The 24,469-nt window shown below is 54.2% G+C and overlaps 1 protein-coding gene across 1 annotated transcript in view; it reads left to right on the top strand.

The window, feature by feature from the left end:
* Positions 1-9,811, top strand: part of LOC144487336 (chromodomain-helicase-DNA-binding protein 3-like) — a gene marked incomplete at its 5' end in the record, with an annotated part of 178,666 nt that extends 168,855 nt beyond the window's left edge. The window contains one exon of the mRNA XM_078205414.1: positions 9,580-9,811. Coding sequence (XP_078061540.1) covers positions 9,580-9,680 — 101 coding nt within the window. The remainder of the gene's footprint in view (positions 1-9,579) is intronic.
* Positions 9,812-24,469: the final 14,658 nt, after the last annotated feature.

Raw genomic sequence — 24,469 nt, 5'->3', positions numbered from 1 at the left:
CCGAGCGAGTGGTTCGGGGTCTGGTTCGTGCTGTCTGGAAGTGTGGTGGTGGCAGATTCGATCGAGGCATTCGAGGGGGCGTTATGTGATTATTTGAATAGAAGCGTTAACGTGCAGGGGTTACGGGGAAACGGCAGGGGACTGACACCAAGTCCCGACGCTCGTTTGGAGAGCTAATGCAGACACGGTGGGCCGAATGGCCTGCTCCTGTGCTGTAACAGTTCTGTGAAGCGCTGGGAGTGCAGCAGCAATAATCTGTACTCCGTCCTGCCTTTGATTTGTCTCCTTCACGTCTGGAGGCACAGACTCTCGCTGCTAACTGGACACCGGCTGCCCCGCCGTTACTCAGCCTGTTTGACACTGTGTGGGAGTTGTCACACTCACTGGAAAGGCTGGAGTAGGCTGGGCTCCCTTCTCCAGACAAGAGAAGGCGGAGGGATTACCTGACACAGACTGACTGTGCTCTCAGTCAGAGAGAAGGCTGAGGGATTCCTGACACAGACTGACTGTGCTCTCAGTCAGAGAGAAGGCTGAGGAATTACCTGACACAGACTGACTGTGCTCTCAGTCAGAGAGAAGGCTGAGGGATTCCTGACACAGACTGACTGTGCTCTCAGTCAGAGAGAAGGCTGAGGGATTCCTGACACAGACACTGACTGTGCTCTGTCAGAGAGAAGGCTGAGGGATTACCTGACACAGACTGACTGTGCTCTCAGTCAGAGAGAAGGCTGAGGGATTACCCGACACAGACACTGACTGTGCTCTCAGTCAGAGAGAAGGCTGAGGGATTACCTGACACAGACTGACTGTGCTCTCAGTCAGAGAGAAGGCTGAGGGATTCCTGACACAGACTGACTGTGCTCTCAGTCAGAGAGAAGGCTGAGGAATTACCGGACACAGACTGATTGTGCTCTCAATCAGAGAGAAGGCTGAGGGATTACCCGACACAGACTGACTGTGCTCTCAGTCAGAGAGAAGGCTGAGGGATTCCTGACACAGACTGACTGTGCTCTCAGTCAGAGAGAAGGCTGAGGAATTACCGGACACAGACTGATTGTGCTCTCAATCAGAGAGAAGGCTGAGGGATTACCCGACACAGACTGATTGTGCTCTCAATCAGAGAGAAGGCTGAGGGATTCCTGACACAGACACTGACTGTGCTCTCAATCAGAGAGAAGGCTGAGGGATTACCCGACACAGACTGACTGTGCTCTCAGTCAGAGAGAAGGCTGAGGGATTCCCTGACACAGACTGACTGTGCTCTCAATCAGAGAGAAGGCTGAGGGATTACCTGACACAGACTGACTGTGTTCTCAGTCAGAGAGAAGGCTGAGGGATTCCTGACACAGACTGACTGTGCTCTCAGTCAGAGAGAAGGCTGAGGGATTACCCGACACAGACTGACTGTGCTCTCAGTCAGAGAGAAGGCTGAGGGATTCCTGACACAGACACTGACTGTGCTCTCAATCAGAGAGAAGGCTGAGGGATTACCCGACACAGACTGACTGTGCTCTCAGTCAGAGAGAAGGCTGAGGGATTACCCGACACAGACTGACTGTGCTCTCAGTCAGAGAGAAGGCTGAGGGATTACCTGACACAGACTGACTGTGTTCTCAGTCAGAGAGAAGTCTGAGGGATTCCTGACACAGACTGACTGTGCTCTCAGTCAGAGAGAAGGCTGAGAGATTCCCTGACACAGACTGACTGTGCTCTCAGTCAGAGAGAAGACTGAGGGATTCCTGACACAGACTGACTGTGCTCTCAGTCAGAGAGAAGGCCGAGGGATTCCTGACACAGACTGACTGTGCTCTCAGTCAGAGAGAAGGCTGAGGGATTCCTGACACAGACTGACTGTGCTCTCAGTCAGAGAGAAGGCCGAGGGATTACCTGACAGACTGACTGTGCTCTCAGTCAGAGAGAAGGCTGAGGGATTCCTGACACAGACTGACTGTGCTCTCAGTCAGAGAGAAGGCCGAGGGATTCCTGACACAGACTGACTGTGCTCTCAGTCAGAGAGAAGGCCGAGGGATTACCTGACAGACTGACTGTGCTCTCAGTCAGAGAGAAGGCCGAGGGATTACCTGACAGACTGACTGTGCTCTCAGTCAGAGAGAAGGCTGAGGGATTCCTGACACAGACTGACTGTGCTCTCAGTCAGAGAGAAGGCCGAGGGATTCCTGACACAGACTGACTGTGCTCTCAGTCAGAGAGAAGGCCGAGGGATTCCTGACACAGACTGACTGTGCTCTCAGTCAGAGAGAAGGCTGAGGGATTCCTGACACAGACACTGACTATGCTCTCAGTCAGAGAGAAGGCTGAGGGATTCCTGACACAGACTGACTGTGCTCTCAGTCAGAGAGAAGGCGGAGGGATTCCTGACACAGACTGACTGTGCTCTCAGTCAGAGAGAAGGCTGAGGGATTCCCTGACACAGACTGACTGTGCTCTCAGTCAGAGAGAAGGCTGAGGGATTCCCTGACACAGACACTGACTGTGCTCTCAGTCAGACAGAAGGTTGAGGGATTCCTGACACAGACACTGACTGTGCTCTCAGTCAGAGAGAAGGCTGAGGGATTACCTGACACAGACTGACTGTGCTCTCAGTCAGAGAGAAGGCTGAGGGATTACCTGACACAGACTGACTGTGCTCTCAGTCACAGAGAAGGCTGAGGGATTCCTGACACAGACACTGACTGTGCTCTCAGTCAGAGAGAAGGCTGAGGGATTCCCTGACACAGACTGACTGTGCTCTCAGTCAGAGAGAAGGCTGAGGGATTCCCTGACACAGACACTGACTGTGCTCTCAGTCAGAGAGAAGGCGGAGGGATTCCTGACACAGACTGACTGTGCTGTCAGTCAGCGCTGTTCATACCCAGCCAAGCACTGCAACATGCAAGCACGAACACACACACACACATGCTGGTACATGGACACAAACAGGTGAACAAGTTGAAATTCAAGCAGGGGTGTACACATGGATTAAAGTACATGCACAGTCGCACCTGGATACAAACACATGGGCATCGACAGAAGTGGGTACAGATACGCTAACACATGGGCAAATACACACTCATGGGCACAGAAGTAACATTCGCACCACACAAGTGCCAGGCAATGACCATCTCCAACAAGAGAGACTCTAACCATCGTCCCTCTGACTCAACAAAAAGACTCAAAAATCATTTGTTATGTTTAATTTACTCATTGAGAAGTCAGTGAAGGCTTCACCATCACTATTAACATCCTGGGAGTTACCATCACTGAATCCCCCCCACTATTAACATCCTGGGGGTTACCATCACTGAATCCCCCCCACTATTAACATCCTGGGAGTTACCATCACTGAATGCCCACTATTAACATCCTGGGGGTTACCATCACTGAATCCCCCACTATTAACATCCTGGGGGTTACCATCACTGAATCCCCCCACTATTAACATCCTGGGGGTCACTATCACTGAACCCCCCACTATTAACATCCTGGGGGTTACCATCACTGAATCCCCCACTATTAACATCCTGGGGGTTACCATCACTGAATCCCCCCACTATTAACATCCTGGGGGTTACCATCACTGAATCCCCCCACTATTAACATCCTGGGGGTTACCATCACTGAATCCCCCCGCTATTAACATCCTGGGGGTCACCATCACTGAATCCCCCCACTATTAACATCCTGGGGGTCACCATCACTGAATCCCCACTATTAACATCCTGGGGGTTACCATCACTGAACCCCCCACTATTAACATCCTGGGGGTTACCATCACTGAATCCCCCCACTATTAACATCCTGGGGGTTACCATCACTGAATCCCCCCACTATTAACATCCTGGGGGTCACCATCACTGAATCCCCCCACTATTAACATCCTGGGGGTTACCATCACTGAATCCCCCCACTATTAACATCCTGGGGGTTACCATCACTGAATCCCCCCACTATTAACATCCTGGGGGTCACCATCACTGAATCCCCTCACTATTAACATCCTGAGGGTCACCATCACTGAATCCCCCACTATTAACATCCTGAGGGTCACCATCACTGAATCCCCCCACTATTAACATCCTGGGGGTTACCATCACTGAATCCCCCACTATTAACATCCTGGGGGTTACCATCACTGAATCCCCCCACTATTAACATCCTGGGGGTTACCATCACTGAATCCCCCCACTATTAACATCCTGAGGGTCACCATCACTGAATCCCCCACTATTAACATCCTGGGGGTTACCATCACTGAATCCCCCCACTATTAACATCCTGGGGGTCACCATCACTGAATCCCCCCCACTATTAACATCCTGGGGGTTACCATCACTGAATCCCCCCACTATTAACATCCTGGGGGTTACCATCACTGAATCCCCCCACTATTAACATCCTGGGGGTCACCATCACTGAATCCCCTCACTATTAACATCCTGAGGGTCACCATCACTGAATCCCCCACTATTAACATCCTGAGGGTCACCATCACTGAATCCCCCCACTATTAACATCCTGTGGGTTACCATCACTGAATCCCCCACTATTAACATCCTGGGGGTTACCATCACTGAATCCCCCCACTATTAACATCCTGGGGGTTACCATCACTGAATCCCCCCACTATTAACATCCTGAGGGTCACCATCACTGAATCCCCCCCACTATTAACATCCTCACCAAGGCTCCTTGGACAACACCTTTAAACCCATGACTGCTAACATCTGGGAAGACAAGGGCTGCATTGGAGCACCAACATCTGCAAGTTCCACTCCAACTCACTAACGATATCGGCCGTCCCTTCACTGTGGTTGGGTCAAAATCCCGGGACTCCCTTCCTAAACAGCACTGTGGGTGCAGCTGCACCACACGGGCTGAAAAGGCAGCTCACCCACCACCTTCTCGAGGGGTAACTGGGGATGGGTAATAAATGCTGGTGTAGCCAGTGAGCGACGCACATCCTGTGAATGAGTAAAAACACACCAGCGCAGGTGAACACATGGGCACATAGACACACACACACAAACGTGAGGTCCACGCACGAGCGTACAGACGCCAGCGCAGATACACTGGGCGCGCACACGGGGCACACAGTGGGTTAGCTCTGCTGCCTCACAGCACCAAGGACCCGGGTTCGATCCCCGGTCTGTGCGGAGTCTGCACGTTCTCCCCGTGTCTGCGTGGGTTTCCCCCCCCTCAGTCCGAAAGACGTGCTGGGTTAGGTACATGGGCCGTGCTAAATTCTCCCTCGGTGTTACCCGAACAGGCGCCGGAGTGTGGCGACTAGGGGGATTTTCACAGTAACTTCATCGCAGTGTTAATGTCAGCCTTACTTGTGACACTGATAAATAAACTTTAATTGGATAGATTGTTCACAAAGCTGGCACAGGCACGATGGGTCAAATGGTCTCCATGTGTGCTGTATGATTCTGCATTGGGTTTGTCTTACTGGTGAGGTGTCCCGTGTGTGTTCGCTTTGCTTTCAGTATAGACAGATGGCGGGCTCACAAAAGGGCTGTGTTAGTTACAGCTTTCAATAGCAGGTGAGCAAATACAAATGTAGCTCTGTTTGTCTGGCTCGTAACATCCTCCGCTGCAGCTTAAACACGGGCTGTGCAATGTTTCAATCATTCACAGCCCAGTTTCCCCTGGTAACCTCAACCTGTGTTCTGTACGTGAAGTAGCTTTAAAATGTAGTCATTTAAAATGGGTTCGTAAATTTGCGGATGACACTAAAGTCGGTGGAGTTGTGGACAGTGCGGAAGGTTGTTGCAGGTTACAGGGGGACACAGATAAGCTGCAGAGCTGGGCTGAGAGGTGGCAAATGGAGTTCAATGCGGAAAAGCGTGAGGTGATTCACTTTGGAAGGAGTAACAGGAATACAGAGTACTGGACTAATGGTAAGATACTTGGTAGTGTGGATGAACAGAGGGATCTGGGTGTCCATGTGCATAGATCCCTGAAAGTTGACACCCAGGTCGATAGGGTTGTTAAGAAGGCGTACGGAGTGTTAGCTTTTACTGGTAGAGGGATTGAGTTTCGGAGCCAGGAGGTCATGCTGCAACTGTACAAAACTCTGGTGCGGCCACACTTGGAGTATTGCGTACAGTTCTGGTCGCCGCATTCTAGGAAGGATGTGGAAGTGTTGGAAAGGGTGCAGAGGAGATTTACCAGGATGTTGCCTGGTATGGTGGGAAAATCGTATGAGGAAAGGCTGAGGGGCTTGAGGTTGTTTTCGTTCGAGAGAAGAAGGTTAAGAGGTGACTTAATAGAGGCATACAAGATGATCAGAGGATTAGATAGGGTGGACAGTGAGAGCCTTTTTCCTCGGATGGTGATGGCTAGCACGAGGGGACATAGCTTTAAATTGAGGGGTGAGAGATATAGGACAGATGTTAGAGGTAGGTTCTTTACTCAGAGAGTAGTAAGGGTGTGGAATGCCCTGCCTGCAGCAGTAGTGGACTCGTCAACGTTAAGAGCATTCAAATGGTTATTGGATAAACATATGGATGATATTGGAATAGTGTAGGTTAGAGGGGCTTTAGATTGGTGTCACTGGTCGGCGCAACATCGAGGGCCGAAGGGCCTGTACTGCGCTGTAATGTTCTATGTTCTACTGTTGGTATGCAGGGTATTGCCAGTTTACACACTGTAACACAAGCTGCAATATGATCGTGGCCACATCGTCCACTCTTGTGATGTTTGAGGAGTTAATGTTGATCCAGGACACTGCGGGGTGGGGGGGGGGGGGGGGAGGGGAGACTCCCCTCTTCCTCTCCTCCCTCCCCCCGCCCCCCTTCCTCCCCAAATACTTACCATGGGAGTTTTCAGTTATGTGGGACTCCGAGAATGTGGGACTCGCTCCCACAGGGAGTGGGGGAGAATGTGGGACTCGCTCCCACGGGGAGCGGGGGAGAATGTGGGACTCGCTCCCACGGGGGAGTGGGGAGAATGTGGGACTCGCTCCCATGGAGAGCGGGGGAGAATGTGGGACTCGCTTCCATGGAGAGTGGGGGAGAATGTGGGACGCGCTCCCATGGAGAGTGGGGGAGAATGTGGGACTCGCTCCCACGGGGGAGTGGGGAGAATGTGGGACTCGCTCCCATGGGGAGTGGGGGAGAATGTGGGACTCGCTTCCATGGAGAGTGGGGGAGAATGTGGGACGCGCTCCCATGGAGAGCGGGGGAGAATGTGGGACTCGCTTCCATGGAGAGTGGGGGAGAATGTGGGACTCGCTCCCACGGGGAGTGGGGGAGAATGTGGGACTCACTCCCACGGGAAGCGGGGGAGAATGTGGGACTCGCTCCCACAGGGAGTGGTTGAGGTAAATATTATCAAGACGTTTAAGGGGGGGAGCTGGATAAACACATGAGGGAGAAAGGAATAGGGTGAGATGAGGATGTGGAGTATAAACACTGGAGACTGGTCTGTTTCTGTGCTGTAATTCTGTCCAGGCAGTGTGAGTCTGTCTCTGTGTGCATGTCTGTGTCTGTGTGCATGTCTGTGTCTGTGTGCATGTCTGTGTCTGTGCGCCATGTCTGTGTCTGTGCGCCATGTCTGTGTCTGTGCGCCATGTCTGTGTCTGTGCGCCATGTCTGAGTCTGTGTGCATGTCTGTCTCTGTGTGCATGTCTGTCTCTGTGCGCCATGTCTGTATGTGTGGAGCTGCAGCGTTTCAGTGCGAGGTGCATCGACCTGTTTAAGCTGCTCGGGATGCTGGGGTGTTCATCATTCATCATTGTTCATCGCGTGTCGGGCGGGAGGAAGGGAGGGGGGAAGCGGTGCTTTCAGTCAGTGTATTTGCCCACGTCACGCCTTCCACCTCCTTGCATTCTCCGCCTGGAGCCTGCCGCTGCCACTGAAAGCTGAATGGAACATTCGCCACGCTTTCCTCTCCAAGCACAGTCAACAGCCCTGCCGGTAAGACTCGCCCTGTGATGTGGCCAATCTGTCAATCACCCAGTCACAGGCCAGGAAATGCAGCCCTGCCAGTGGTGACAGGACTGTAACAACGAGAGGCGACTATTCAGTCCCCTGAGCCTATTCCATCAGTCCATTCAGTTCCAGCCTTGGGTCACTGTCTGTGCGGAGTCTGCACAGTCTCCCCGTGTCCGGGTGATCCGGTTTCCTGCCACAGTCCAAACATGTGTGGGTTAGGTGGATTGGCCGTGCTAAATTGCCCCTTAGTGTCCAAAGATGTGTAGGTTAGGGGGATTGGCCGTGCTAAATTGCCCCTTAGTGCCCAAAGATGTGAAGGTTAGGCGGATTGGCCGTGCTAAATTGTCCCTTAGTGTTCAAAGATGTGTAGGTTAGGGGGATTGGCCATGCTAAATTGTCCCTTAGTGTTCAAAGATGTGTAGGTTAGGGGGATTGGCCATGCTAAATTGTCCCTTAGTGTTCAAAGATGTGTAGGTTAGGGGGATTGGCCATGCTAAATTGTCCGTTAGTGTCCAAAGATGTGTAGGTTAGGGGGATTGGCCATGCTAAATTGTCCCTTAGTGTTCAAAGATGTGCAGGTTAGGGGGATTGGCCATGCTAAATTGTCCCTTAATGTCCAAAGATGTGTAGGTTAGGTGGATTGGCCATGCTAAATTGCCTCTTAATGTCCAAAGATGTGTTGGTTAGGTGGATTGGCCGTGCTAAATTGTCCCTTAGTGTCCAAAGATGTGAAGGTTAGGCGGATTGGCCATGCTAAATTGTCCCTTAGTGTCCAAAGATGTGAAGGTTAGGGGGATTGGCCATGCTAAATTGTCCCTTAGTGTCCAAAGATGTGAAGGTTAGGGGGATTGGCCATGCTAAATTGTCCCTTAGTGTCCAAAGATGTGAAGGTTTGGGGGATTGGCCATGCTAAATTGTCCCTTAGTGTCCAAAGATGTGAAGGTTAGGGGGATTGGCCATGCTAAATTGTCCCTTAGTGTCCAAAGATGTGAAGGTTAGGGGGATTGGCCATGCTAAATTGTCCCTTAGTGTCCAAAGATGTGTAGGTTAGGTGGATTGGCCGTGCTAAATTGTCCCTTAGTGTTCAAAGATGTGCGGGTTAGGTGGATTGGCCATGCTAAATTGTCCCTTAGTGTTTGGGGGGATTAGCAGGGTAAATACGTGGGGTTAAGGAGAGAGGGCCTGAGTGGGATTGTTTTTGTCGGCTCGGTGGGCCGAATGGCCTCTTTCCGCACTGTACGACTCTACGAATCCCTGAGCCAATTACCTTGGTTAGATCGAGGGAGCCGAATCTGCGCAAATCCCCCCCCCCACCCCCCCCCCAAACAGTGCTGTGGGTGTACCTACACTACACTGCAAGCGGGGTTCAGGAGGGCCTTGCACCCCCTCCAAAGCCTCGGGTCCCCTTCCTGAGGAGCGGCAACCCAGTTCCTGCAGGTGGAACCGGGGAGTAGGGGAGCTGCGTGAAGTACAGTAGCTTCAGGCACAGCCTCCCCGGAGACGAGCTGGGAAATGGGGATGTGGAAGACCGATGTGGCTGTTGTACCCAGTGAAGCTTCTGAAAGTGTCCCGTCAATGGTTGCAAAGTGAATGACCTCTTTTCTTCTCCCCCTCCCTCTCTCTCTCTCTCTTTCTCTTTCAGCATCCAACGGTCCTGCCTTGGAGAGAAAGGAAAACAGCAAGGATGGAGTGAATGTGGAAAAGAAAGACCGAAGTGGAGAGATAATATGCATAGATGACTAACACCCCCTCCTCCACCGTCTCCTTCCCCTGCCCGCAACGCTGGCTCTGTTTATATTTTGTGTTTTGAGAATGAGAGAGAGCAGACGGACTGGCGATGTTGTTGGTGTGTGTTCAATGCCCCAGACGGGGGGTGTGTGTGTGTGTGTACGTGTGTGTGTACGTGTGGGAAGAGGGTTATTCCTCATACCGATGGTTAAATGATTTACTGGCTATCCCTCTCCACTTGACTCCAAGCTACCAGAGATTTACCTTGTTCGCTTTCCCAGGCTCTGATGGGAACAGTTGCAGTGTCGGTCACCTTGTTTCCAAACAGTTTTAGTCATTCATGTGAAGACTTTTTACTCCTTGACTGACTTTCTCCCTCTCTCTCCTGGCCCCCATCTGCCTGCCTTAGGACTCTCATCCCCATCCCCCCACCACTTCCCCCCACCACTTCTGATACCTCCCCATCCCTGCTCCTTCCCTTGCTCTTCCTCTCTGCTCCTCTTGCTTTCTCTCGCTCTGCCCCTTCTCTCTCCCTCTCTCTCTCTCTCTCCCTGTCTCGCGCTCTCTCACTGCCCCCCTCTCTCTCTCTCTCTGCCCCCCCCTCTCTCTCTCTGCCCCCCCCTCTCTCTCTCTGCCCCTCTCTCGCGCTCTCCCTGCCCCATCTCTCTCTCTGCCGCTCTCTCGCGCTCTCTCTCTCTGTCCCTCTCTCTCGCGCTCTCCCTCCCCGCCCCATCTCTCTCTTTGCCCCTCGCTCGCGCTCTCTCTCGCGCGCTCGCGCTCTCTCTCTGTCCCTCTCTCGCGCTCTCTCTCTTTGCCCCTCTCTCGCGCTCTCTCTCTTTGCCCCTCTCTCGCGCTCTCACTCTCTGCCCCTCTCTCACGCTCTCTCTCTCTGTCCCTCGCTCGCGCGCTCTCTCTCTCTGCCCCTCTCTCATGCTCGTGCTCTCTCTCTCTCTGCCCCTCTCTCGCTCGCTCTCTCTCTCACTCTGCGCCTCTCTCACGCTCTCTCTCTGCCCCTGTCTCGCGCTCGCTTGCTCTCTCTTCCTCTGCCCCTCTCTTGCACTCTCTCTCTGCCCCTCCCTCTCTGTCTCTCACTGACACCCCCTCCCCCCACCTCCCTCACATAGACCTCCCGTGCCATGTGTTGTGAAGTGAGATCAGTTGGAATTGAAACAAGCCAGCCTTGGTTGGTAGCTTCCTTGTTGGGTGCGATGCTGTGTTCCATCTCCGACTACCACAGTGGGTAAAGGGAGTTAAAGATTGTCCCTCGGGAGTGTTGGGTGGACAGGGGCAGGGAGAGAGCTGCTCGATCCCAATGTCAACACCCCCCATCCCCCACCATCCCCCCTGCCTGCTGGAAACTTTGCACTGTTTGGCCACAGGAGGCTTCACCCTCCACTTACCCAATGGAGACATCCTCGGGCTGTGATGCAACGCAGCCCGAGGCCAGATTGTCCATTGCCCCTCAGTGAGGTGGCTGCCTCACCATGTGTCCAGAACGGAAACCCAGTGAGGTGTTAGCGGGTGAGCCGGCATTAGGACAGCGCCATGCAGCCCGTTGGACTCTGCAGGACACAGAAGCCTCCTTGGGGACATATTTTAGATTGGGGTGGGTGCGGAAATGCAGGAAAAGGGCTAATTGTACGATGTTTGTACGATGCTGTGTCTTCGATAGGCGTTTGTACCTCTTGAAGCTTCCGAGGTGACTCCACACCGATACTGATTAATAACACAGCCTGCTTGGAGGTGCTATGTTTCACAATCACTTGGTTTGATGGTTTCCATGCCGAGCTTTAGCAGATTGCTGTCTCATTTAAAGAATAATTCTCATGTACCCCGCCCCCGCAAACTCCCCTTTCCAACTTGATGGCTCCCAAAATGGCTGCCTGTGCCGTAATGGCACAGGTGGCCATTTTGGAATCAGGGTGTCCATTTTGGAAACCAGGCACCGAGCCATTTGGCTTTCCCAAGGTTCAGCTGTCCGTCACCGTGGTGAATCATTTCTTTATTTATCTGGAAGGAATCTCATTATGAATGAGGGGGGTGGGGGAGTGGAGAGAGGGGGGGCTAGCGACTGGAAAATTGGCATTCTGCTCACTGTGCTTCCCAGTGGCCTGAACTTTAACTCATCTGCGTCTCCTGTTCTTTATAAATTGGTTTATTTTACTTAAAAAAACATATTTGGGACAAAAAGATGAACTGCAAACCCATGGAATTGAGAATGGAGGGTGTTTGGAAACGCACCCAGGGGTTTGTCAGCAGTGGGGAAGTAATATTCTCCAAGTTACTTGGCACAGCGCTGCGCTTCCCTTGACAACGCTGGCTAACTTGCTGCATGTTTTATGTTCGGCGTTGAGATTTTCCCAGCTCTGCTGCCAACTGCAGCCTCTCTCCCCACCTCCTTTGAGAACTGGACTGTAGGTTAACAGGGAGGCGGGTGGTAGGTGGGCCCTGGGAGCACACTTCGCCCTGTCGTTCTTCAGAGGGATACCCTCTTCCACCCCCACCCTTCCCAGTGATGGGTGGGAGGGGGCTGTGTGGGGCAGATGAGAGAGAAAGGCGGGGGGGGGGGTGGTTTGTGGGTGAGGGAGCAGCATTTACCAACTGCTTTTAGCCTCAGTACCCTTGGAGCGGGCGGAGGGATGAATTTGTTCAGGTTTTCTACCCGTTGCCTGGCTTTGCGAGCAGGGACGGGTCCCCTTCCCTTTCTATGTGTGTATGTGTGCCTGTGCATGTGTACATGTGTGCCTAGGCACATGTGTGTGTGCCTGTATGTGAGTGTGTATACGTGTGTGCACCTATGTGTGTGCGCGCACCTGTACGTGTGTGTGTGTGTGTGTGCGCGCACCTGTACGTGTGTGTGTGTGTGTGTGTGTGCGCGCACCTGTACGTGTGTGTGTGTACGCGCACCTGTATGTGTGTGTGTGTACGCGCACCTGTATGTGTGTGTGTACGCGCACCTGTACGTGTGTGTGCGCGCGCGCACCTGTACGTGTGCGCGCGCGCACCTGTACGTGTGTGTGCGCGCACGCACCTGTACGTGTGTGTGTGTGTGCACGCACCTGCATGTGTGTGTGTGTGCACGCACCTGTATGTGTGTGTGCGCGCACCTGTATGTGTGTGTGCGCACCTGTATGTGTGTGTGCGCACCTGTATGTGTGTGTGCGCACCTGTATGTGTGTGTGCGCACCTGTATGTGTGTGCGCGCACCTGTACATGTGTGTGTGTGTGCACGCACCTGTACGTGTGTGTGTGTGCACGCACCTGTACGTGTGTGTGTGTGTGCGCGCACCTGTACGTGTGTGTGTGTGTGCGCGCACCTGTACGTGTGTGTGTGTGTGCGCGCACCTGTACGTGTGTGTGCACGCACCTGTATGTGTGTGTGTGCGCACCTGTACGTGTGTGTGTGTGTGCACGCGTATGCCTGCATGTATGTGCATGTGCACATGTGTGTGCGCGCCTGTGCGAGACACGGTACCACTTGACTGAACAGCTTTCCGTCTTGAAGCCTGTGATTCGTGCCAGGTGGGGGCGGCGGAGCTGGAACCCGCTTTTGTGGGCAGGGGTAGGGGGGCGGGGGGGGGGGTAATAGGGAGAAGGTTGTGGCATTCATTCTGTACACGTCTCGCATGTCCAGCAAACCCATGGATCCTTGGCTCGGAGGGAGCCGGGAAAGTCAGTGCCATCTCTCCCCTCTCCCTCCCTCCCTTTCCCCGCCCCCCCCCAACAAAAACCCAGGCAACAGCATTAACCCGTTCACTGCCAGTGTGTGGAAAGCAGGCATAGGAGTGAAACCCGCTTTGGAAAAAAAATAGAAGGAAAGGAAATGTACACTTTAAATTATGTCTGCATAATCTGTTTCGGCCGACATCTATTATTACTTAATATCCTTTGTTTTAAAAGAATATATTGAAGAATGTTTTTTCATTAAAGTTTTTTTTTGTTACATGTTTGAAATTTGCCGCGGTCGTGCATTGTTCCTGGGTTACTGGCAGTGCTGCGGCCTCCTCGGGAGAGTTCCAACTGACTGGGCGTGTGCGCTCCCATTCTGTTCCCCCTCCTCTCCCGTCACACCATCAGTCAGCACAAGTCCTCTGCTGCAAGTCACGAGGAAAGGAAGGAGGTGGTTAAGAAGGCGTATGGTGTGCTGGCCTTTATCAATCGAGGGATTGAGTTTAGGAGTCCGGGGATAATGATGCAGCTATATAAGACCCTCGTCAGACCCCACTTGGAGTACTGTGCTCAGCTCCGGTCGCCTCATTACAGGAAGGATGTGGAAAAGATTGAAAGGGTGCAGAGGAGATTTACAAGGATGTTGCCTGGATTGAGTGGCATGCCTTATGAGGATAGGCTGAGGGAGCTCGGTCTTTTCTCCTTGGAGAGACGTAGGATGAGAGGAGACCTAATAGAGGTGTATAAGATGTTGAGAGGCATAGATCGGGTGGACTCTCAGAGGCTTTTTCCTAGGGTGGGAATGTCTGCTACGAGAGGACACAGGTTTAAGGTGCTAGGGGGTAGGTACAGGGGAAATGTTAGGGGGAAGTTTTTCCCACAGAGGGTGGTGGGCGAGTGGAATCGGCTGCCGTCAGTGGTGGTGGAGGCAAACTCAATCGGGTCTTTTAAGAGACTCCTGGATGAGTACATGGGACTTAATAGGATGGAGGGTTATAGGTAGGTCTAGAAGGTAGGGATGTGTTCGGCACAACTTGTGGGGCCGAAGGGCCTGTTTTGTGCTGTAGTTTTTCTATGTTTCTATGTAAAAATTGTACCCAGCTCACTCGCTCAGTCACAAACCTCAGGCTGTTTCGGAGCACCGAAACACATGAGCGATAACACCGAGACCTGTGCGTATCGTTCGGGCTGGCCTGGCGAGGGAGCGCCGTGCTGCTCGGGCTTTGGATCAGACCTTAAACTCCGAGCTCGCCGAGAGTGGCACACCGCGGGTTAGCGCCGCTGCCTCACAGCGCCAGGGACCCGGGTTTGATTCCCGGCTTGGGGTCACTGTCTGTGTGGAGTCTGCACATTCTCCCCGTGTCTGCGTGGGTTTCCTCCGGGTGCTCCGGTTTCCTCCCACAGTCTGAAAGACGTGCGGGTTAGGCGCTAAATTCTCCCTCAGTGTTACCCGAACAGGCGCCGGAGTGTGGGCGACTAGGGGAATTTTCGCAGTAACTTCATTGCAGTGTTAATGTAAGCCTTGCTTGTGACACTAATAAATAAACTTTAACCTGCCTCACTGCGGGTGGGCTGAAAAAGATCCCATGGTCACAGTTCCAAAGTAATCACGATGTGGAGATGCCGGCGTTGGACTGGGGTAAACACAGTAAGAAGTCTAACAACACCAGGTTAAAGTCCAACAGGTTTATTTGGGAGCAAACGCCACCAAAGTGGTTGTTGGACTTTAACCTGGTGTTGTTAGACTCCGTACATAGTTCCAAAAGCAGGGCACAGTGGGTTAGCACTGCTGCCTCACAGCGCCAGGGACCCGGGTTCGATTCCCTGCTCGGGTCACTGTCTGTGTGGAGTTTGCACGTTCTCCTCGTGTCTGCATGGGTTTCCTCCGGGTGCTCCGGTTTCCTCCCACAGTCCAAAGATGTGCAGGTTAGGTGAATTGGCCATGCTAAATTGCCCCTTAGTGTCCAAAGATGTGTAGGTTAGGTAGATTGGCCATGCTAAATTGTCCCTTAGTGTCAGGGGGACCAGCTGGGGTAAATGCGTGAGGTTACGGGGATAGGGCCTGGGTGGGATGGTGGTCGGTGCAGACTCGATGGGCTGAATGGCCTCCTCATGCACTGTTGGGATTCTGTGAACCCCTCCTGGTGCCTTAGCCCTCAACCAGCAGGTGATCTGACAGTTATCAGTTGTTTGTGGGAGCTTGCTGTGCATAGAGTGGCTGTTACATTTCCGACCTCACACCAATGACCACACATCCAGCTGGCTGTAAATGTCCTGAAAGGTTGGGGGCGGGGGGGGGGAGGAATAACAGTGCTTGTGTTGTGGATGGTGGCGGGGGGGAGCGGGGATGCTGGTGATAGTCTGTGATGGCGGGGCGGTGACGGTAGTCTGTGGGGTGAGGGTGTGATGGGTGGAGCTGTGTTAACAGCACCGTGCTTTGCTGATATGCCTGAAGCTGCTTCAGTTTTTTTCTCCGAACTCGGGGTGAGGATTGAACACCACTTCCTGTTTTTCTCGAGGGTTTCTTTAAAAACCAGAGAAATGGTGACTCACACCAAAACCGTTCAGCCCCTCACTGTGTGGGACAGGAGGAGGCCACTCAGCCCCTCACTGTGTGGGACAGGAGGAGGCCACTCAGCCCCTCGCTGTGTGGGACAGGAGGAGGCCACTCAGCCCCTCGCTGTGTGGGACAGGAGGAGGCCACTCAGCCCCTCACTGTGTGGGACAGGAGGAGGCCACTCAGCCCCTCACTGTGTGGGACAGGAGGAGGCCACTCAGCCCCTCGCTGTGTGGGACAGGAGGGCGGCCATTCAGCCCCTCGCTGTGTGGGACAGGAGGAGGCCATTCAGCCCCTCGCTGTGTGGGACAGGAGGAGGCCATTCAGCCCCTCGCTGTGTGGGACAGGAGGAGGCCATTCAGCCCCTCGCTGTGTGGGACAGGAGGAGGCCATTCAGCCCCTCACTGTGCGGGGACAGGAGGAGGCCACTCAGCCCCTCACTGTGCGGGGACAGGAGGGCGGCCATTCAGCCCCTCACTGTGCGGGACAGGAGGAGGCCATTCAGCCCCTCACTGTGTGGGACAGGAGGAGGCCACTCAGCCCCTCGCTGTGTGGGACAGGAGGAGGCCATTCAGCCCCTCACTGTGTGGGACAGGAGGGTGGCCATTCAGCCCCTCGCTGTGTGGGACAGGGGGCTGCCATTCAGCCCCTCGCTGTGTGGGACAGGGGGCTGCCATTCAGCCCCTCGCTGTGTGGGACAGGGGGCTGCCATTCAGCCCCTCGCTGTGTGGGACAGGGGGCTGCCATTCAGCCCCTCGCTGTGTGGGACAGGGGGCTGCCATTCAGCCCCTCGCTGTGTGGGACAGGAGGAGGCCATTCAGCCCCTCGCTGTGTGGGACAGGAGGAGGCCACTCAGCCCCTCGCTGTGTGGGACAGGAGGAGGCCACTCAGCCCCTCGCTGTGTGGGACAGGAGGAGGCCATTCAGCCCCTCGCTGTGTGGGACAGGAGGAGGCCATTCAGCCCCTCGCTGTGTGGGACAGGAGGAGGCCACTCAGCCCCTCACTGTGCGGGACAGGAGGAGGCCACTCAGCCCCTCGCTGTGTGGGACATGAGGAGGCCACTCAGCCCCTCTCTGTGTGGGACAGGAGGAGGCCATTCAGCCCCTCGCTGTGTGGGACAGGAGGAGGCCACTCAGCCCCTCGCTGTGTGGGACAGGAGGAGGCCACTCAGCCCCTCGCTGTGTGGGACAGGAGGAGGCCACTCAGCCCCTCGCTGTGTGGGACAGGAGGGCGGCCGTTCAGCCCCTCGCTGTGTGGGACAGGAGGGTGGCCATTCAGCCCCTCGCTGTGTGGGACAGGAGGGTGGCCACTCAGCCCCTCGCTGTGTGGGACAGGAGGGTGGCCATTCAGCCCCTCGCTGTGCGGGGACAGGAGGAGGCCATTCAGCCCCTCGCTGTGTGGGACAGGAGGGTGGCCATTCAGCCCCTCGCTGTGCGGGGACAGGAGGAGGCCATTCAGCCCCTCGCTGTGTGGGACAGGAAGAGGCCACTCAGCCCCTCGCTGTGTGGGACAGGAGGAGGCCATTCAGCCCCTCGCTGTGTGGGACAGGAGGAGGCCATTCAGCCCCTCACTGTGTGGGACAGGAGGAGGCCATTCAGCCCCTCACTGTGTGGGACAGGAGGAGGCCATTCAGCCCCTCGCTGTGTGGGACAGGAGGGCGGCCATTCAGCCCCTCGCTGTGTGGGACAGGAGGAGGCCATTCAGCCCCTCGCTGTGTGGGACAGGAGGGCGGCCATTCAGCCCCTCGCTGTGTGGGACAGGAAGAGGCCACTCAGCCCCTCGCTGTGTGGGACAGGAGGAGGCCATTCAGCCCCTCGCTGTGTGGGACAGGAGGGCGGCCATTCAGTCCCTCGCTGTGTGGGACAGGAGGAGGCCATTCAGCCCCTCGCTGTGTGGGACAGGAGGGCGGCCATTCAGCCCCTCGCTGTGTGGGGACAGGAGGGCGGCCATTCAGCCCCTCGCTGTGCGGGACAGGAGGGCGGCCGTTCAGCCCCTCGCTGTGCGGGACAGGAGGAGGCCACTCAGCCCCTCGCTCTGTGGGACAGGAGGGCGGCCATTCAGCCCCTCGCTGTGTGGGACAGGAGGAGGCCACTCAGCCCCTCGCTGTGTGGGACAGGAGGAGGCCACTCAGCCCCTCGCTGTGTGGGACAGGAGGGCGGCCGTTCAGCCCCTCGCTGTGTGGGACAGGAGGGCGGTCATTCAGCCCCTCGCTGTGTGGGACAGGAGGGCGGCCATTCAGCCCCTCGCTGTGCGGGGACAGGGGGCTGCCATTCAGTTCCTGCGCTAATCCCATTTTCCTGCCCTTGTCCCCTATCCTTGAATGATCAGATATTTCAAGTGCTCATCCAGATATTTTTTTAAGGTTGTGAGGTTTCCGGTCTCCGCTCCCTTCCCAGGCAGCGCATTCCAGATTCCCACCCCCCCTCTGAGTGAAACAATGTTTCCTCAAATCCCCTCTGAATCTCCTGCCCCTCGCCCTAAAACTCTGCCCCCCTCGTGACTGACCCGTCACCCCCAGGGGAACGGCTGCTCCCGACTCACCCTGTCCAACCCCCTCACAATCTTATACACCTCAAACATGTCCCCCCTCAGCCGCCTCTGCTCCAGAGAAAACAACCCAAGCCTATCCAGCCTCTCCTGATAGCTCCAATGCTCCGTCCCAGGCAGCATCCTGGTGAATCTCCTCTGTGCCCCTTCCAGTGCAATCACACCCTTCCTATAATGACCCTCTGACAGTGCGGCACTCCCTCAGCGCTGACCCTCTGACAGTGCGGCACTCCCTCAGTACTGACCCTCTGACAGTGCGGCACTCCCTCAACACTGACCCTCTGACAGTGCGGCGCTCCCTCAGCACTGACCCTCTGACAGTGCGGCACTCCCTCAGCACTGACCCTCTGACAGTGCGGCACTCCCTCAGCACTGACCCTCTGACAGTGCGGCACTCCCTCAGCACTGACCCTCTGACAGTGCGGCACTCCCTCAGTACTGACCCTCTGACAGTGCGGCACTCCCTCAGCACTGACCCTCTGACAGTGCGGCACTCCCTCAGCACTGACCCTCTGACAATGCGGCACTCCCTCAGTACTGACCCTCTGACAGTGCGGCACTCCCTCAGCACTGACCCTCTGACAGTGCGGCACTCCCTCAGCACTGACCCTCTGACAGTGCGGCGCTCCCTCAGCACTGACCCTCTGACAGTGCGGCACTCCCTCAGTACTGACCCTCTGACAGTGCGGCACTCCCTCAGCACTGACCCTCTGACAGTGCGGCGCTCCCTCAGTACTGCATTGGGAGCGTTGATCTGATTGATGTGTCGCATCTCTCTAGTGCAAGTTGGGGTTGTAGAGGTCACAGTCCAGAATGTGGCCATTCGTCCCCTCATGCCTGTGATGGCTATTTGAAGGAACTGTCCATTTAATCTCGCTGTCCTTTTCTCCCCGAATGTTTCCCTGCAGGCTCTCTGTCTGCTTGAAAGTTATTGTAGAATTCCGAGTGTCCAATTTAGGCTTTGATTCCCCACCCTTTCGCCCGGTGCATTCCGGATCATAACTCATTGTGTGAAATAATCTCCTCCTAATCTCCAAATTTCCCTGCAGTTATTGAGCTGATTATTTTCGATCTGTGTCCCTCTGGCTACTGACTCGATGAAAACAGTTTCTCCCTACTGGCCCGATGTGGACCCCCCCACCCCCTCGGGACTCTGAACGCCTCGCTTCAATCTGCCCGTTAACCCGCTCTGCTCCAAGAGGAACCATCCCAGATTCTCCCGGTCTCTCCACGTGAGCGGAAGTCCCCTCCACCCCCGCCATACCTGGTATCGTTCCAATGCAAAAGTCTAAAAATGCTCAGCAGTTCTACCAGCTAAGTTTATTTATTAGTGTCACCAGTAGGCTTATATTAACACCGCAATGAAGTTACTGTGAAAATCTCTCTAGTCGCCACACTCCGGCGCCTGTTCGGGTAACACCGAGGGAGAATTTAGCACGGACTGTGGGATTAGATTTGATTTATTGTTGTCACATGTATTGGGATACAGTGAAAAGTATTGTTTCTTGCGCACTATACAGACAAAGCATACCGTTCATAGAGAAGGAAAGGAGAGAGTGCAGAATGTACTGTTACAGTCACAGCTAGGGTGTAGAGAAAGATCAACTTAATGCGAGGTCGGTCCATTCAAAAGTCTGACAGCAGCAGGGAAGAAGCTGTTCTCGAGTCGGTTGGTACGTGACCTCAGACTTTTGTATCTTTTTCCCGTCGGAAGAAGGTGGGAGAGAGAATGTCCGGGGTGCGCGGGGTCCTTGATTATGCCGGCTGCTTTTCCCGAGGCAGCGGGAAGTGGAGACAGAGTCAATGGATGGAGGAAACCGGAACATCTGCAGGAAACCCACGCAGACATGGGAAGAACGTGCAAACTCCGCACAGACAGCAACCCAAGCCAGGAATCGAACCCGGGTCTCTAGCGCGGTGAGGCAGCAGTGTTAGCCACTGTGTCACTGTGTCTGTGGAGAGAGAACATAGAACATTACAGCGCAGTACAGGCCCTTCGGCCCTCGATGTTGCGCCGGCCAGTGAAACCAATCTAAAGCCCCTCTAATCTACACTATTCCAATATCATCCATATGTTTATCCAATGACCATTTAAATGCCCTTAATGTTGACGAGTCCACTACTGCTGCAGGCAGGGCATTCCACACCCTTACTACTCTCTGAGTGAAGAACCTACCTCTAACATCTGTCCTATATCTATCACCCCTCAATTTAAAGCTATGTCCCCTCGTGCTTGCTATCACCATCCGAGGAAAAAGGCTCTCACTATCCACCCTATCTAATCCTCTGATCATCCTGTATGCTTCTATTAAGTCACCTCTTAACCTTCTTCTCTCTAACGAAAACAGCCTCAAGCCCCTCAGCCTTTCCTCATAAGACCTTCCCACCATACCAGGCAACATCCTGGTAAATCTCCTCTGCACCCTTTCCAACACTTCCACATCTTTCCTATAATGCGGCGACCAGAACTGTACGCAATACTCCAGTGCGGCCGCACCAGAGTTTTGTAATGTTGCAACATGACCTCCAAAACTCAATCCCTCTACCAATAAAAGCTAACACACCGTACGCCTTCTTAACAACCCTATCAACCTGGGTGTCAACTTTCAGGGATCTATGCACATGGACACCGAGATCTCTCTGCTCATCCACACTACCAAGTATCTTACCATTCGCCCAGTACTCTGTATTCTTGTTACTCCTTCCAAAGTGGATCAACTCACACTTTTCTGCATTAAACTCCATTTGCCACCTCTCAGCCCAGCTCTGCAGCTTATCTGTGTCCCTCTGTAACCTGCAACATCCTTCCACACTGTCCACAACTCCACCGACTTTAGTGTCATCCGCAAATTTACTAACCCATCCTTCTACGCTCTCATCCAGGTCAATTATAAAAATGACAAACAGCAGTGGCCCCAAAACAGATCCTTGCGGTACACCACTAGTAACTGAACTCCAGGATGAACATTTCCCATCAACCACCACCCTCTGTCTCCTTACAGCTGGCCAATTCCTGATCCAAACCGTTAAATCACCCTCAATCCCATGCCTCCGTATCTTCTGCAATAGCTTACCGTGCGGAACCTTATCAAATGCTTTACTGAAATCCATATACACCACATCAACTGCTTTACCCTCATCCACCTCTTTGGTCACCTTCTCAAAGAACTCAATAAGGTTTGTGAGGCACGACCTACCCTTCACAAAACCGTGTTGACTATCCCTAATCAAATTATTCCTTTCTAGATGATTATAAATCCTATCTCTTATAATCCTTTACAAAACTTTGCCCACAACAGAAGTAAGGCTCACCGGTCTATAATTACCAGGGTTGTCTCTACTCCCCTTCTTGAACAAGGGGACAACATTTGCTATCCTCCAGTCTTCTGGCACTGTTCCTGTAGACAATGACAACGCAAAGATCAAAGCCAAAGGCTCTGCAATCTCCTCCCTCACCTCCCAGAGAATCCTGGGATAAATCCCATCCGGCCCAGGGGACTTATCTACTTTCACACTTTCCAGAATTGCTAACCCCTCCTCCTGATGAACCTCAATCCCGCCTAGTCTAAGAGAGAGAGAAAGAAACAGTTAATGTTCCAGGCCGAGTTGGACCAAGGAGCGGCACAGGCTTGGAGGGCCGAAGGGCCTGTTTCCTGTGCTGTACTGTTCTTTGTTTTTTGTCTTTATTTCATCCTGGTAAATCCCTCCCTACCACGACCTTGGCATCCGGGGCCCATGTCTTTGTGCGTCAGAGGCGATTGTGAGCCACTGATCTGTAGCTGACAGGAGAGGGTGTGTCGCTTTGCATTCCTGAACCGTCTCTCACTCTCAGCACCTGGGCTGTTTGGCAGGCAATTAGTACTTTTGGTTTTTGCAGCTCTGTCTCCTCCCTGTTCCTCTTTACCCTTCTGGCTTTTGAGACGGACATTATTCCCTTGTCAACAAAGCTTTATTTCCCCCCCCCCCCCCCCCCCCCCACCCCACGGTGGTCATGATGTGGAGATGCCGGCGTTGGACTGGGGTAAACACAGTAAGGAGTCTTAACAACACCAGGGTTAAAGTCCAACAGGTTTATTTGGTAGCAAACGCCACTAGCTTTCGGCGGTGGCACAGCGGGTTAGCACTGCTGCCTCACAGCACCAGGGACCCGGGTTCGATTCCCGGCTTGGGTCGCTGTCCGTGCGGAGTCTGCACGTTCTCCCCGTGTCTGCGTGGGTTTCCTCCGGGTGCTCCGATTGCCCCTCAGTCCGAAAGATGTGCTGGTTAGGGTACATTGGCCGTGCTAAATTCTCTCTGTTACCCGAACAGGCGCCGGAGTGTGGCGACTAGGTGATTTTCACAGTAACTTCATTGCAGTGTTAATATAAGCCTACTTGTGACACTAATAAATAAACTTTAATTAACCTGCACATCCCTGGACACTAAGGGACAATTTAGCATGGCCAATCCACCTAACCTACACATCTTTGGACACTAAGGGGCAATTTACCATGGCCAATCCACCTAACCTACACATCTTTGGACACTAAGGGGCAATTTAGCATAGCCAATCCACCTAACCTACACATCTTTGGACACTAAGGGGCAATTTAGCATAGCCAATCCACCTAACCTACACATCTCAGGACACTAAGGGGCAATTTAGCATAGCCAATCCACCTAACCTACACATCTCAGGACACTAAGGGGCAATTTTAGCATGGCCAATCCACCTAATCCACACATCATTGGGCTGTGGGAGGAAACCGGAGCACCCGGAGGAAACCCATACAGACACGGGGAGAATGTGCAGACACCGCACAGACAGTGACCCAAACCGGGAATCGAACCCGGGTCCCTGGTGCTGTGAGGCAGCGGTGCTAACCACTGTGCCACCGTGTCGGTTCCACCAAGCAACAGCACTGCAAACGTGAGCAACTGTGTCGGAGGTCAGCTGGGCCGAATGACCTCAGCTGGAGCTCTGTCCAGTTGACGCCTGGTCGGCTCCTCAAAGCCATGACCTGCGAGCGAACTTTTGGGTTGCTGCTGGGCCTCTCCCTCGGGGAGGGTGCTGCGTTGCCTGCTCTCGGTTTCCTGCCATCAACCACGGCTTCCGTCTGGGCGAGCTCAGTATTGGGGTCGAAAGGTCAGAAGGACGACTCTCTACCCCCTCCCCTGTACCCACCACTCTACACTCAGGGGCGGCAGGCACCATCAGACGACGGAGGGTCTGCAACAGTCTGCGGGGGTCCCCTGCTGCAACAACAACCCCCCCCTCCCCCCCCCCCCCCACACCTCCTCCACCATTTCCCCGTCTCCCCCAAGCCAAGGCCTAGTGCGGCTCAGTGCAACTCTTGTCTCTGACTCAGATAGTCATGTCCCACGCCAGAGACTCAAAACATCAAACCAACACATTTCTCAGAGAGGTGCTGAGGGAGTGCCACACTGTCAGAGGGTCAGTGCTGAGGGAGTGCCGCACTGTCAGAGGGTCAGTGCTGAGGGAGTGCCGCACTGTCAGAGGGTCAGTGCTGAGGGAGTGCCACACTGTCAGAGGGTCAGTACTGAGGGAGTGCCGCACTGTCAGAGGGTCAGTGCTGAGGGAGTGCCGCACTGTCAGAGGGTCAGTGCTGAGGGAGTGCCGCACTGTCAGAGGGTCAGTGCTGAGGGAGTGCCGCACTGTCGGAGGGTCAGTACTGAGGGAGTGCCGCACTGTCAGTGCTGAGGGAGTGCCGCACTGTCAGAGGGTCAGTGCTGAGGGAGTGCCACACGGTCAGAGGGTCAGTGCTGAGGGAGTACCGCAATGTCAGAGGGTCAGTTCTGAGGGAGTGCCACACTGTCAGAGGGTCAGTACTGAGGGAGTGCCGCACTGTCAGAGGGTTAGTGCTGAGGGAGTGCCGCACTGTCAGAGAGTCAGTGCTGAGGGAGTGCCGCACTGTCAGAGGGTCAGTTCTGAGGGAGTGCCGCACTGTCAGAGAGTCAGTGCTGAGGGAGTGCCACACTGTCAGAGGGTCAGTGCTGAGGGAGTGCCGCACTGTCAGAGGGTCAGTGCTGA

Source organism: Mustelus asterias, unplaced genomic scaffold (assembly GCF_964213995.1).
Source record: "Mustelus asterias unplaced genomic scaffold, sMusAst1.hap1.1 HAP1_SCAFFOLD_741, whole genome shotgun sequence".
Taxonomy (NCBI): domain Eukaryota; kingdom Metazoa; phylum Chordata; class Chondrichthyes; order Carcharhiniformes; family Triakidae; genus Mustelus; species Mustelus asterias.
Note: the sequence above shows the minus strand (reverse complement) of the source record. Positions and strands in the feature narration are given on the sequence as shown.